At 42.8% G+C, this 16,384-nt stretch overlaps 1 protein-coding gene across 2 annotated transcripts in view; it reads left to right on the top strand.

The window, feature by feature from the left end:
* The window catches only part of LOC129860766 (protein prickle-like), a 45,088-nt gene that overhangs the window by 12,065 nt on the left and 16,639 nt on the right, over nucleotides 1-16,384 (top strand). For both annotated transcript variants that reach the window (XM_055931485.1, XM_055931484.1), the window contains one exon: nucleotides 1,280-1,359. In XM_055931485.1, coding sequence (XP_055787460.1) covers nucleotides 1,280-1,359 — 80 coding nt within the window. The remainder of the gene's footprint in view (nucleotides 1-1,279; nucleotides 1,360-16,384) is intronic.

Below are 16,384 nucleotides of genomic sequence, written 5' to 3'. Positions count from 1 at the left end.
GTTCAAGAAAGGGTACGGATAGAGCAGCTTACTATGGAGCGGGCAAGTTAAAAACATTTTTTTTTTACTAGCATTGGACAGACAAGTGTAGGGCGTGAAATGCAACTTAAATGTTGCAGGTGGTGAGAGAGGGTAGAGGATGAGGCTTGGCTTGACGCACTGGGCATCTTGTTGGTATGACATGCATTATATAAATTAGGCCCACAGAATTATACCTATGGAGGAGCAGCTTCCTTAAAGGAACTTTGAGTGTCTTTGAACTTCAGAGTTTGCTTAACGTTGGACCAGCTAGCTAGCTAACAAGCTTGTGTATGCAGAGCGGCACCAGATTTAAAATAAAACGTCTTAGCTTTTTTCTAGTTAATCCAAATGTGAAAACTATAGTATCCTTAACTAGCACTGAAAAGGTTAATCCATTTTTCTCTCATTAAAAATCTCTCACTAATTTCTGAATCACGCTTGTAACGTCAGTAGGCTACTAGACTTTGTATGCTTCGGAGGGGCAGGTTGCCTACACACACACACTTGCAAAGATTTTCAGCTGACAGGCAGACACTGGAATAAGTTTCTGAGTGACAGACTGAGGACTTTGCATAGGCGATTTGTTGTGTTTTTGTGGGACTGGGAAAAAATGCCCTGAATGTAAAATAATGTTATTAACCGGTTCCCATACTTTTTAAAATAACTATTCTGTTCCAGAACAGTGTAGATCACTTTCGTTCTGATTCTGTTCCTAGACAAATGTCCTTATTTGTCGGTCCAGTACCCTGAACCGGTTCCAACCCGTGATAGGAATACAGTCACAACATAATGTGTGTACACATAAACATGGACAACCCTACCCTGTTAACATAGACCATTTTACACATTATTTACACGCATATACTCACAGATGACATCACACACATGGAATATGAGCGACCACTCTCGCATAAAGTACACTGATGTGTATTTGAAGCAATGCAATCCTACTTCTCTGTCAATCACAATGCTTGGCAGTACTATACATTTTATGATGTAGATTAGTGAGAGAATGAGTCCTGTGTGATCGTAAAGTCTTGTCCGAACAAGCAATCATCATATATTATGCAATCAAACTGCAGTTGTGTAAAGGATTTTCCCATGCATTTTCCTGGATCTCAGTGAATTTACTTTGCTTCCTGGAGAATAATCTATTGAGAAAGATCACTCCTCTCAAATACTATGCAGCAAATAACAGTAGGGATAGACCTGAATGGTGTTATCGCACTTGGTATCTAATGTCATGTTGTGGTTTCAGGAGGAGGAAAACCCAGACCAGGGACAACCATGTATGAGATGTGGAGACCAGTGTCCAGGCTTTCACATGCATGGCTGGAGGTAGGCCTCGCATACTCTCGTCACATACTCTAAATACTCCCTCCTCGCCTCCTCACAGGATCATAGACATTGTTCTCAAGATATTTCATGTGATTATATTTCACGTCATAGGTTTCTTTACTTTCATTTCGGATTCATAACTCATATGTATTATAGATCTGATCCGTTTAGTGCAGGCAGTGCCTTCTTGTGTGTCGCCTGTCACTATTTGGTTGTCACTTCATTATTGAGGAAGAGTCACGTGGCTAACTTAGTATAATTTGCATAATTAGAGGTGATTTCTGACAACAATTGGGTCTGTGTGTTTGTATATCAGAGTGGACTGGGCCCTTGGAGAGATTAACACAACTGTGTCCATGTTGAGAGCAGGCCTAGATATTGACTCAAACAAACATTATCCACACACAACACATTTACCACATCCAGAGCAGATAAAGCGCCCAGCAGTGTATATGGAAAGGTCATAGAGAATCTAGGCTATAGACACAAAAGCATATTAAGCAAATGTGAGAGCAGCTGCACTTTGTGTGTGTGTGTGGACGTTATCCACACACAACACGCACAACCTCTGAGGGCAAGGGATTACCACTAGACATGCATGTGGTTTAGCTTGGTTTTTTTGGTACTTTTCAAACGGTTAATATATATATATATATTTTTTTTAATGATTTAACCTTTATTTAACTAGGAAGGTCCGTTAAGAACAAATTCCTATTTACAATGGCGGCCTACCCCGGCCAAACCCTAACCCGGAAGATGCTGGGCCAATTGTGTGCCGCCCTATGGGACCAACCAATCACGGCCAGTTGTGATACAGCGTGGAATCGAACCAGGGTCTGTAGGGACTCCTATAGCACGGAGGTGCAGTGGCTTAGACCGCTGCACCACTCGGTAGAGCCATAATATGCTATGGATGGATGTAGCCCTATTTTACATGACACTGTAGGCATTCTACATACTGTATCTCAATTAATAAATGAAGAAGAGATGTTTTAAATAAATGCAGGATGACAAATTTGAAATCTTGGAATGGAAATGGCAGAGATCATAAGAGAAGCTTTGCTGAACTAAATTGCGTCTTGACTTGGTCTTGCTACCAGAGAGTATGAAATAGCTGAGCGTTGAACTGGAACAAACTCTAGTGGACACAAGGGGAATTCCACCAGGCTTAGAGGTGAGTCTTTGTCTACCGGTGCATTAAAAACATTTAAACATAATCTATACAGCTAACTGTACCCCTGAAATGAGTATCTGTCAGTTGGAATGTTTTTCAACCATCTATGGTCATATAGCAGTCCAGTCAGTGTCCCCAATGTCTTTCCGAGCAACTAGTTTTCCGCTCCTCTTTCTTCTGTGTTGTACAGTCCCCCTGTATGAACTCCCTCTCCCCTCCTCACTGTGTCAGCCAGCTGGGTCTCTTGGTTAGTCCTAATCCTGTCCGTCACCCTAATAAGATTAGCCCTTTCAGCCCATGCTACTGCCGCCACCGCTGTGATGAAGCCCTAACCCCCCCCCCCTCCCTGAATCTCCCCCCCCTCCCCTTCTCCTTCTCCTCATCCCTTTCTTTCAGCTCCTGCCTCCGCCACCACCGCTGTGATAGAGCCGTAACCCCCCCCCTTCACCCTTCATCCCTCGTTCACTTTCCCTCCCTCTGCCCATCCCTCTCTGGCTTTTCACTGTCCTTGCTCAGTTAATAAGCACTTTAGGAGGAAGGGCAGTTTTGATTTAGGACCAGTAAATCTTTTGAAGACATAATTATTTTTTTAACCTTTATTTAAGCGGGGAGTCTCATTGAGACCATTATATATTTTGTAAGGGAGCCCTGCATGACAAGACCAGCAGCAATTACACTTTAAAAGTTAGAAACACAAATACTTCAATCAAGGCGGGAGCATAGGAAACACAGAAAAATACAAAAACACAATTATAAAATAAAAAAAACACATTCCTCTGTGAAGAGATCCTCCACCATCAATCTGAACTGCCGAAAGGCACCAAATCATCCAACTGTAGGGTATTCTGAAGATTGTTCCATAAGTGTGGTGCGAAGAAACTAAAAGCTGTTTTACCTAAATCGGTAGTGACAGAAGGAATTTCAAGAGTTAGCCAACCCTGTGAGCGGGAATAGTATCTCATACTTCATATAGGTTAGGAACGGTGTTAGGTAATGGGGTAATTTTTGCATAAGAGCATTATGAACAAACAGAATGCAATGTTTCGACCACCACAACACTGAGGGCCAGCCCACTTTCTGATAGAGAATGCAGTGATGAGTGCAAAATCGCGCAAGGCTTGAGGTTAACACAGATTGCAATTCTTACTATTTTCTTAAGTGCTCCCTTAGTTGTTTTAAGTGAATGGGGCTGCACTCACATTTCATGGTAGATTTGACAGAGAGAAGCCCCAGCTGTCAGATTGAACGAATAATGCGTCAGATAGAAGGAAGGTCAAGTCAACATGCTTTGAAGACAAACCAACCTTAATCTAAAGCACATGGTGACTCTACTGTACTTTTTATACTGTCATGCTAAAAACACAGATGAACTTGATATGCCACTGTCATCATACCATTCATGTGTTAGCTGGGTCTGTACCCAAACAATTCGAGCTTCTACTTCTAAAAATTCACCTTTTCAGAAACAAGTCTCTCACTTTTGCCGCTTGCTATAGTCCTCCCTCTGCCCCCAGCTGTGCCCTCAATACCATATGTGAATTGATCTATCTTCTGAGCTCGTGCTACTAGGTGACCTAAACTGGGACATGCTTAACACCCCGTCCATCCTACAATCTAAGCTTGATGCCCTCAATCTCACACAAATTATGAACCTATCAGGTACAACCCCAAATCCGTAAACACAGGCACCCTCATAGATATCCTTCTAACTAACTCGCCCTCCAAATACACCTCTGCCGTTTTCAATCAAGATCTCAGCGATCACTGCCTCATTGCCTGCATCCGTAATGGGTCTGCGATCAAACGACCACCCCTCATCACTGTCAAACGCTCCCTAAAACACTTCTGCGAGCAGGCCTTTCTAATCGACCTGGCCGGGGTATCCTGGAATGACATTGACCTCGTCCCATCAGTAGAGGATGCCTGGTTATTCTTTAAAAGTGCCTTCCTCACCATCTTAAATAAGCATGCCCCATTCAAAAAAAAAAATGTAGAACTAGGAATAGATATAGTCCTTGGTTCACTCCAGACCTGTCTGGCCTTGACCAGCACAAAAACATCCTGTGGCGTTCTGCATTAGCATTGAATAGCCCTCGTGATATGCAACTTTTCAGGGAAGTAAGGAAGAAATATACACAGGCAGTTAGGAAGGCTAAGGCTAGCTTTTTTTAAACAGAAATTTGCATCCTATAGTACAAACTCAAAGTTCTGGAACACTGTAAAATCCATGGAGAATAAGAGCACCTCCTCCCAGCTGCCCACTGCTCTGAGGCGAGGAAACACTGTTACCACCGATAAATCCACTATAATTGAGAATTTCAATAAGCATTTCTCTACAGCTGGCCATGCTTTCACCTGGCTACCCCTACCCCGGTCAACTGCCCGGCACCCTCCACGGCAACCCGCCCAAGTCCCCACCATTTCTCCTTCTCCCAAATCCAGATAGCTGATGTTCTGAAAGAGCTGCAAAATCTGGAACCCTACAAATCAGCAGGGCTAGACAATCTGGACCCTCTCTTTCTAAAATTATCTGCCGAAATTGTTGCGACCCCTATTACTAGCCTGTTCAACCTCTTTCGTATCGTTTGAGATTCCCAAAGATTGGAAAGCTGCTGTGGTCATCCCCCTCTTCAAAGGGGTTGACACTCTAGACCCAAACTGCTGCAGACCTATATCTATCCTACCCTGTCTTTCTAAGGTCTTCGAAAGCCAAGTTAACAAACAGATTACTGACCATTTCGAATCCCACCGTACCTTCTCCGCTATGCAATCTGGATTCAGAGCTGGTCATGGGTGTACCTCAGCCACGCTCATGGTCCTAAACTATATCTTAACCGCCATCGATAAGAGACATTACTGTGCAGCCGTATTCATGGACCTGGCCAAGGCTTTCGACTCTGTCAATCACAACATTCTTATTGGCAGACTCGACAGCCTTGGTTTCTCAAATGATTGCCTCGCCTGGTTTACCAACTACTTCTCAGATAGAGTTCAGTGTGTCAAATCGGAGGGCCTGTTGTCCGGACCTCTGGCAGTCTCTATGGGGGTGCCACAGGGTTCAATTCTCGGGCCAACTCTCTTCTCTGTATACATCAATGATGTCGTTCTTGCTGCTGGTGATTCTCTGATCCACCTCTACGCAGACGACACCATTCTGTAGACTTCTGGCCCCTCTTTGGACACTGTGTTAACTAACTTCCAGACGAGCTTCAATGCCATACAACTCTCCTTCCGTGGCCTCCAATTGCTCTTAAATGCAAGTAAAACTAAATGCATGCTATTCAATCGATCACTGCCCTCACCTGCTCGCCTGTCCAGCATCACTACTCAGGACGGCTTTGACTTAGAATACATGGACAACTACAAATACCTAGGTGTCTGGTTAGACTGTAAACTCTCCTTCCAGACTCACATTAAGCATCTCCAATCCAAAATTAAATCTAGAATCGGCTTCCTATATCGCAACAAAGCATCCTTCACTCATGCTGCCAAACATACCCTCATAAAACTGACCATCCTACCAATCCTCGACCTCGGCGATGTCATTTAGAAAATAGCCTCCAAGACTGCATCCAATGTGTTTTGTTGAGTAGAGTGTATCACAGTGCCATCAGTTTTATCACCAAAGCCCCATATACTACCCACCACTGCGACCTGTACGCTCTCGTTGGTTGGCCCTCACTTCATACTCGTCGCCAAACCCACTGGCTACAGGTTATCTACAAGTCTTTGCTAGGTAAAGCCCCGCCTTATCTCAGCTCACTGGTCATCATAGCAGCACCCACTCGTAGCATGTGCTAAAGCAGGTATATCTCACTGGTCACCCCCAAAGCCAATTCCTCCTTTGGTCGCATTTCCTTCCAGTTCTCTGCTGCCAATCACTGGAACGAATTGCAAAAATCACTGAAGCTGGAGACTCATATCTCCCTCACTAGCTTTAAGCACCAGCTGTCAGAGCAGCTCAAAGATCACTGCACCTGTACATAGCCCATCTGTAAACAGCCCATCTATCTACCTCATCCCCATACTGTATTTATTTATTTAACTTGCTACTTTGCACTCCAGTAGCTCTACTTGCACATTCATCTTCTGCACATCTACCATTCCAGTGTTTAATTGCTATATTGTAATTACTTCGCCACCATGGCCTATTTATTGCCTTAACTCTCGTATCTTACCTCATTTGCACCCACTGTATATAGACTTTTTGTTTTCTTTTTTCTACTGTATTATTGACTCTGTTTTGTTTATTCCATGTGTAACTCTGTTGCTGTATGTGTCTAATTGCTATGCTTTATCTTGGCCAGGTCGCTGTTGCAAATGAGATCTTGTTCTCTACTAGCCTACCTGGTTAAATAAAGATGAAATATATATATATATATTTAAAGATATACTGTAACTTTAACAACTTTGAGTCACAGATTAACAGCCTGTTATAGTCCGTTTCGTTATGGTGAAGTTATTGAATGTAGGAAAGACATTGGGCCAAATTGAGAGTTTACTTGGTTGGTGACATGGATTTTTTTTGTTTTGTTTAACGTTACAGTCTGGTATCGGAAGAATGAGAGGTGTTTAATTGTTTTAAGTCGGAGGTGTCAGAACCACAGTTAAGAGGGCAGAATTAATACATGATTGAGATGTATGGGGGTCACTGCTTAACATCTTAAAGACTCCAGAGCCCAGGACAAATAACCTCTCCTTTAATAACCCATTCACAGTAATACCTGACCCCATTACCCCCATGGAGGACAAACAGGCAAGTGACCAAAGAGCTCCGCTGTTTAACCACACTGTCAGGGCAGTGATCCATCTTCAGCACTCTCTCTCCCAGACAGGGCTGAGGCCTCAGAGGCAGATGTCTGTATCCATCAGAGGAGGAATTAAGTTACTTGTGACCCCGCAGGTCCCAGTTAGTGTCACTGACATACAGAGTACTCAAAACCAACTCATTGGGGAGGGCAGGCAGGCGGCCGGGTGGCATGGCGATTACTCTGGCACTAATTGGTGGCCACAGAGCGAGCGTTCTGGGACTGTGTCCATCTGTTTCTTGATGGATCTGTCTAATCTGGACTCAGAGTACCATCATGACACAGTAAGAGAGAGAAGCTATACTGTAGCTACTCAGTTTCAATCACAGCTAATCACACCAAGAGCACACACGCATTCATGCCAATAGGATTATTTATCACTGTACTGTACACACTGTTTGGCACATTACACTACCCATTTAATCTATTTGACAATTGAGTGGCCAAACTGATGGGACTGGGTGGCTTTAAGATGTACATATCTAAAAGGTCTGACAATTTGACTTAGTTCAGAGTGGATGATGAAGTTGTGATTTTATGGAAGATTTTGTAGCTAAATATTTGAACCTCTACTTCCTCAGAAACCCGGGTCCGGGAGCACACCCACCAGTAAAAAAGCTGACTAGCATAGCGTCACAAGTAAATAGTAGCATCTAAATATCATTAAATCACAAGTCCAAGACACCAGATGAAAGATACACATCTTGGTAATCAAGCCATCATTTCTGATTTTTAAAATGTTTTACAGGGAAGACACAATATGTAAATCTATTAGCTAACCACGTTAGCAAAAGACACCATTTTTTTTTACTCCACCAGTTTTTGACTCCATCAGTAGCTATCACAAATTCGACCAAATAAAGATATAAATAGCCACTAACCAAGAAACAAATTCATCAGATGACAGTCTGATAACATATTTATTGTATAGCATATGTTTTGTTAGAAAAATGTGCATATTTCAGGTATAAATCATAGTTTACCATTGCAGCCACCATCACAACTCGACTAGAATAACTACAGAGAGCAACGTGTATTACCTAATTACTCATCATAAAACATTTTTTTTTAAATACACAGCGTACAGCAATTGAAAGACACAGATCTTGTGAATCCAGACAATATTTCAGATTTTCTAAGTGTTTTACAGCGAAAACACAATATAGCGTTATATTAGCTTAGCACAGTAGCAAACCAAACAACAGCATTGATTCCAGCCAAACATAGCGATAACGTATTCACCACCAAAATATATTAATTTTCACTAACCTTCTCAGAATTCTTCAGATGACAGTCCTGTAACATCATATTACACAATGCATATAGAGTTTGTTCGAAAATGTGCATATTTAGCAGCACAAATCGTGCTTATACAATGAGAAAAGTTGCCAAGCTGCCCAGAAAATGTCGGGCGCCATCTTGGAGTCACCTAGTCTAATCAATAAATAATCATAAACTTGACTAAAAAATACAGGGTGGACAGCAATTGAAAGACAAATTAGTTATTAATGCAATTGCTGAATTACATTTTTAAAATTAACCTTACTGCGCAATACAGGGTGCGATAACGCAAGGCTACACGGCAAATAATGGCGTCTTATGCATTTTACTTTTTCAACAGAACAACGAATTATCAGCATAAATAGTTCTTACTATTAGCTGAACTCCCATCAGAATCTTGGGAAAGGTGTCCGCTGGCCAAAAGAATCGTTGCTGGGTTGGAGAATGTTTCCTTCCATGTTGCAATTAGCAGTACACAATGGCATGCGAGAGAGAGATACTCAATACAACGTCAGAAAATGAAATGCCCGAAAATCGCAATATACTGACATAACCTGATATAAATCGGTTTAAAATAACAAGATTATGATGTCTTTAAAGCCTATATCGAATAAAAACAGAGCCGGATATATCTAGTTTCTAAAACCAGAGCTTCTAAAAAGACATGCCAAGACCTGCCAAGACCACCTCTTCAAGGAATACCTAGGATAGGATAAAGCAATCCTTCTGCCCCCCCCCCCCCTTAAAAGATTTAGATGCACTATTGTAAAGTGGCTGTTCCACTGGATGTCATAAGGTGAATGCACCAATTTGTAAGTCGCTCTGGATAAGAGCGTCTGCTAAATGACTTAAATGTAAATGTAAATGTAAAGACCCTCTCTGCGTCAGCGCGAAGATCCAAAAGGGTGGACACCTCGATTCCAATCAATTTATAAACTTTGGGAACTACGTAGAAACTCCATTTCAAGTCTCCCTATTCGCTAACAACCAGGGGAAGGCGTATGCAGTGCATCTCAACCAATAGAGGACAGGCAAATTAATACACAGGTCTCAGAACAGCCAGCAAAATTCTGCACTCTGACATACACATAGGAAAATTGTCGAGTTCTGTTTCACCCACAGATATAATTCAAACGGTTTTAGAAACTAGAGTGTTTTCTATCCAATAGTAATAATAATATGCATATTGTACGAGCAAGAATTGAGTACGAGGCAGTTTAATTTGGTAACACCAAGAAAGAAATAGTGCTAACAGCTCCCCCTATTGACAAGAAGTTTTAACTGTTCATTATGTTTGGATTGATGGCACACTTTACAGATGTTTGAACTGAGAGTGATGCTAGTATTGGTTGGTGAGTGACAGAGACCAGAAAATGGACAATACCAGAGATGTACAGAGGAATAAAAGAGAGATTTGACAGGCGAGGCGAATTATCACAGATCTAAGGGCAAAGGGCCTTTTTGGTGAGATCATCTGACTGACAGGTCATCGTGGAGTGATTGAAAGTGAGGTTAGATGAGCTGTTATGATGTTGTACTTCTTTGAGGCCTGTAGCCAATCCAAGAGCTGCTCTGAATGTCATCCTTTTTAATTGGTCAAAACAGAAGTACTTGATAATCCACCAGAGGTGTTTTTCATCAATTATGCTTGTCTTGATTTGACTTGTCAGAACTAAGAATGATTCATTCACAAATGGGTGGAGGTAGGGGCTTGGATTTCTTTGTGACATTATTGACAAAAGCTAAAGTTGCTTTATTTCTTCCTTTACTCATTTGTTTTGTTGAATGTAGCCACTAATTGGAAGGCTACTCGCTCATAGAACGTACAAGTGAAAGTTCTTGTGTTAATGTCTTAGCTCACAGTGGGAAGTGGATAGTGGGAACACATGGGCCCCTATTTCCCAGAGGTAGAGGGTTTAGAATTTAGATTGAGTCTGTTAACACTGCTAGCAAATTTATAAACAGGATGGTTAATGATTGTAATTAGGATTGTGGCATTCTAAAAGTGAAAATGGGCAGACAGAGGTCTGTCTGCTCTCCCACAAGAGGGCCAGCAGGGAAAATGTTATTCATGATTACTATATGTCAGGATTATTTGGCCCTGCTGTGTATACTAATGGAAGTTATTGAGGCTCCATGGTGGCCTAGTTCACATTGTTTTACTTTATAATGTCACAGAAGTTATCCACTGAACATAATGAATAAGACTAGGTAAGAGTACCACAAGCTAATGGATAGTGTTTTGTAGGGATGTAATAATTCACCGATACGCATCGGTCCCTGGTTCAAATGTTTAAGATACGAATGCATCGGTCCGCGGACCCCAAACCAATCCAAATGTAGCATGCATCAGTCAGAAAATTGATTTAAAATGTTATAAATCACAAATGAAATGTTTTTTGTTGTTGTTGCTCATATTACTTTCAACCTTCTGAAAATAACATGTTTTGTAATAACTGATGCGTCCTAAGTGTTGAACTAAGCATGTAACTGTGTTGACAGTCACTAGGCATGTTTCCATTGACACAGGTTTATTTGACAAAAGCAATATCTACAAAAATATATATATATACACTGCTCAAAAAAATAAAGGGAACACTTAAACAACACAATGTAACTCCAAGTCAATCACACTTCTGTGAAATCAAACTGTCCACTTAGGAAGCAACACTGATTGACAATAAATTTCACATAAATTCCACATTTGTGGCCTGCTGGAGGTCATTTTGCAGGGCTCTGGCAGTGCTCCTCCTTGCACAAAGGCGGAGGTAGCGGTCCTGCTGCTGGGTTGTTGCCCTCCTACGGCCTCCTCCACGTCTCCTGATGTACTGGCCTGTCTCCTGGTAGCGCCTCCATGCTCTGGACACTACGCTGACAGACACAGCAAACCTTCTTGCCACAGCTCGCATTGATGTGCCATCCTGGATGAGCTGCACTACCTGAGCCACTTGTGTGGGTTGTAGACTCCGTCTCATGCTACCACTAGAGTGAGAGCACCGCCAGCATTCAAAAGTGACCAAAACATCAGCCAGGAAGCATAGGAACTGAGAAGTTGTCTGTGGTCACCACCTGCAGAATCACTCCTTTTTTGGGGGTGTCTTGCTAATTGCCTATAATTTCCACCTTTTGTCTATTCCATTTGCACAACAGCATGTGAAATGTATTGTCAATCAGTGTTGCTTCCTAAGTGGACAGTTTGATTTCACAGAAGTGTGATTGACTTGGAGTTACATTGTGTTGTTTAAGTGTTCCCTTTATTTTTTTGAGCAGTGTATATTTGTGACATGTGTAATGGTAACAAGTAATTTATTAGCTGAGTGACAACCTATGTAATTTTCAAGTGTAACCTGTATGAAATGGCTAGCTAGTTAGCAGTGCGCTAGTAGCGTTTCAATTGGTGATGTCACTCGCTCTGAGACCTTGAAGTAGTTGTTCCCTTTGCTCTGCAAGGACCACGGCTTTTGTGGAGCCATAGCTAACGATGCTTCAATGGTGACTGTTGTCGATGTCTTCAGAGGGTCCCTGGTTCAAGACCAGATTGGGGCGATGAGAGGGTCGGAAGCAACACTTATCTATGCCCTGTTGAATATTGTGTTTTACCAGAATAAAAGTGAGCTATCGGAGACACAACTCATCTGGCTATAGGCTACCTGCTGAACAGGGCTTACAATAGATTTAATTTTTATTGTTCAGGTTCACCATCAGCAATAGTTTTGGCAGTTTTGCTTTAAACAATCAGTGTACAAAACATTAGGAACACCTCAGAACAGCCCCTATTCATCGGGGCATGGACTCGACAAGGTGTTGAAAGCGTTCCACAGAGATGCTGGACCATGTTGTGTCCCATAGTTGTGTCAAGTTGACTGGATGTCATTTGGGTGGTGGGCCATTCTGGTTACACACGTTAAACTGTTGAGTGTGAAAAACCCAGCAGCGTTGCAGTTCTCAAACCGGCGTGCCTGGCACCTACTACCATACCCTGTTCAAAGGCACTTTTGTCTTTCCCATTCACCTTCTGAATGGCACACATCCATAATCCAGGCCCAGCTCATGAGATCCATCAGCAGCAGATTTGAATTTAGAATGTAAAAAATCTTAGTGCGTCAATTCGTTCTCCAGTCAAACCGAAACTCATCGTTTCAACCCCCCCCCCCCCCCCAAAAAAAATCCTGTATTGTAGTTTAATCTCATCTTGATTATTGTCCAGTCATATGGCGCTGCATAGAAAGACCTAGTTAAGCTGCAGCTGGCCCAGAACAGAGCGGCAAGTCTTGCTTTTAATTGTAATCGGAGGGCTAATATTAATACTATGCATGCCACTCACTCTTGGCTAAGAGTTGAGGAAAGACTGATTACATCACTTCTTGTTTTTATAAGAAACATGAATGTGCTTGTAATTCCAAATAGTTTGCATAGTCAATTTACACACAGCACTGACACACACTCTTACCCCACCAGACATGGAACCAGGGGTCTTTTCATAGTCCCCAGGTCCAGAACAAATTGAAGGAAACATGCAGTATTCTACAGAGCCATGATTGCATGGAACTCCCTTCCGTCTCATATAGCGCAAGTGAACAGCAAATCTGGTTTCAAAAAAACAAACAAGCAACATGTCGCGGCACAACGGCCTCTCCCCATGTGACCTACTTGTTGTGTGTACTGTATGTGCTGACATCTATGTGTAACTGATAATGCACACTACATGTTGATGTTTATACATTTATGTCAATTGTAAAGTCTTTTGTCTGTAATGTATTTTTCTTACCATGTACGACTCCAGTAAGACTAGCTGTCGACAATAAATATATATATGTCTTTTTTTAATCAAGTATCGAATCGTCTTGAAAGATGCACATCCCTGACATGGATTCTTCACACGCTGTTTTTGTAGAGGATATAAGAAGTGTATATACTGTATTGTTTATCTAAATGTATCGTACTACTTTGTGATGTGCCTCAGGAGCACAATAGAAAAGCAGCCCACACTGCTTTACTTGTATCCTACTGCCCATCAGTCAATCATGTATGGGATTATCCACTACCAGTCTCACTGTTTACACATCAACACAAAGAAAGATGCCTCAACAACTGTTACAGCCACAGTGCGCTGACGCAGAGGCGTAACACGGATTACAAGCTGAACAGATCGAATCAGCATCTGCTCATGCTCTGTAACCGCGGTAACGATGCTGGTCATTTCTGAGGCCCTCTTGGTGGCAGTAGCTGGGTGTGGCTGTGGAGGCTGTGTGCCGTCCTGGCATTCCATCTGAGCGTAGCTAAATATCCTCTTAATGGCCAGCTAGATGTCTTTCCAGGCTGGCAAGAAGATATAACTAGGTTAATAACACTCAAGCCCATTTGCACACAGTCCACATCATTTAAAATAAATTGGTTTAGAAACTGCTGTCTAGCTCTGGCTGATGTAATTAGGTTTAATGTTGGATTTGGCAACTATACTCTGAACAACTCTTTGCTGATTATTTTACTGATAAACCTCCCTGTCATTTTGAGTAGTTGGTGGGTGGCTGGATAACATTTCCTGGTACTTCTGTAGTGGTTTTCCTGCTGCCTGCTTGCTGGAAGTCGTCTGTACTACACACACACGAACACACGTGGTGTCTCACCGTGCCTCTTACATGCACGCATGTACAGTGTACACAGGCTCTGAGAACAAACAGCTGGGGCCAGATTGTGGCTAGTGAGTCTTGCCAGAATGGCTTACCCTGAGGTGACCTGCTATGTTTACCATGATTTATACTGGACCTGCTGCACTACAACCTGGCCTTATAAGGAGCTATGGCAGCCAGTGATGAAAGCAATCTGTTAAGGAACAAAAGTAAATGTACAGCAAAGGCATAGATATCATAGTATCAGCAGAATGGATAGCAGCAGAATAAAGATTGGACAGGAAAGCCCAACAGTTTAATATTTTAATGGGAAGGTAATAGTAGGAAGGATGGGGGACTGACTGGTGAATGATGTTTATCCACATGAAAGGATTGGCCTCTGGTCGGAGAGAGAGTGGGTGTGTTTAGAGCTGGTGTTTTGGTTATGGCTGGGTTAAGGGGTGGGGGGGCTGGGGGTGTGTGTGTGTCTAAGCAAAGCGGCTTTGTCCTCCATCTGTGCCTGAGGAACAGGCCTTGAGCCGCAAATACCAGCTGAGGGCCTGTTATGCAATCACACAAGAGCCAGAGATACTGTATATGCAGCAGCCATCACACTGATGCATCCACACACATGTAATACTTGCACATACATTAGCACGTACTGTACAGAACCTTTCTCCCATGATCAATCCCACATACAGACAGGCCCAATTACAGATTGATTCTGAGGAAAGATATGACATCCCAGAGTGGGTGTCTTCCTCCTCCTCCTGCTATAGATGTAGGATCTTAATTCGATCAACCTGTTGCAGGATAAACTTTCCTGCAATGCAGGTCATTTAAAACTTGTGGTGTATTTGAGGTTTAAAAAGGCTTCTGAAATGTGTAATTTTTCACTTAGAAATGTCAGACTTTAGGGCCTCCCGGGTGGCGCAGTGGTCTAGGGTACTGCATCGCAGCGCTAGCTGCGCCACCAGAGACACTGGGTTCACGCCCAGGCTCTGTCGCAGCCGGTCCGCAACCGGGAGGTCCGTGGGGCGACGCACAATTGGCCTAGCTTCGTCCGGGTTAGGGAGGTTTTGGCCGGTAGGGATATCCTTGTCTCATCACGCACCAGCAGCGACTCCTGTGGCGGGCCGGGCGCAGTGCGCGCTAACCAATGTCGCCAGGTGCACAGTGTTTCCTCCGACACATTGGTGCGGCTGGCTTCCGGGTTGGAGGCGCGCTGTGTTAAGAAGCAGTGCGGCTTGGTTGGGTTGTGTTTCGGAGGACGCATGGCTTTCGACCTTCGTCTCTTCCGACCCCGTACGGGAGTTGTAGCGATGAGACAAGATAGTAATTACTAACAATTGGATACCATGAAATTGGGGAGAAAAGGGGGTAAAAAATTTATTTAAAAAAAGAGTAAAAAAGAAAAGAAGAAATTTCAGACTTTAGTTTACCTTACAAAAAAACTTTCCTGTTGCTGCAAGATCATTTTTCTGCTGTAGCAGACTGACTCAAATTAAGATCCTACATCTGTATTAACCACTGTAGGACGGCCAGGCCCAGGCTTACATCAGTGACCTCATTTCCTGCTAGCTCAGTGGGGTGATAGAGCAATGGTGGGAATCTTAAAGGAAAAATCCACTCAAAACCGATATTTGTGTTAGTCCTCTGATACAGTCCCAAAATGTTTTGCATGTCAGCAGTCAGGTTTTCAAGATATTGTAAAACGCGTCATCATGATGCCTCATGAAAGTCATGATATCAAGATAGTTTTTGAGTGGAGTTTCCTTTTGATATGCAGGGTCTGATTCGGGATGAGACTTACCAGTATGTTTAACATAGGTGACAAGGTGTTAAATAGGACCCCTTCACGGGCAGGGGTCAGTCTCTTTCACCAGGTAATCGGAGAATGGTCAGCTACCTCATCCAGTTACGTGTGTGTCCGACGGTGTCACTGTTACACTGAATGCGGGTGTGCATGTCAGTTTGACTACATGCTCGTTTTAGCTTCTGCGCAGTGAGTATTTGACTGGGTCTGTGTGTCTGAGTTTGATGTGCCTCTCCTTGGATGAACACCTGCTTGTTGTCTTAGTAATACGTGACTGTGATGCAGGGAGTCATATTGAGTCACGCTCAAGAATGTTTGTGGGCTTGCTAATTACATC

This window comes from Salvelinus fontinalis, chromosome 8 (assembly GCF_029448725.1).
Source record: "Salvelinus fontinalis isolate EN_2023a chromosome 8, ASM2944872v1, whole genome shotgun sequence".
In the NCBI taxonomy this organism is placed as follows: Eukaryota; Metazoa; Chordata; class Actinopteri; order Salmoniformes; family Salmonidae; genus Salvelinus; species Salvelinus fontinalis.
Note: the sequence above shows the minus strand (reverse complement) of the source record. Positions and strands in the feature narration are given on the sequence as shown.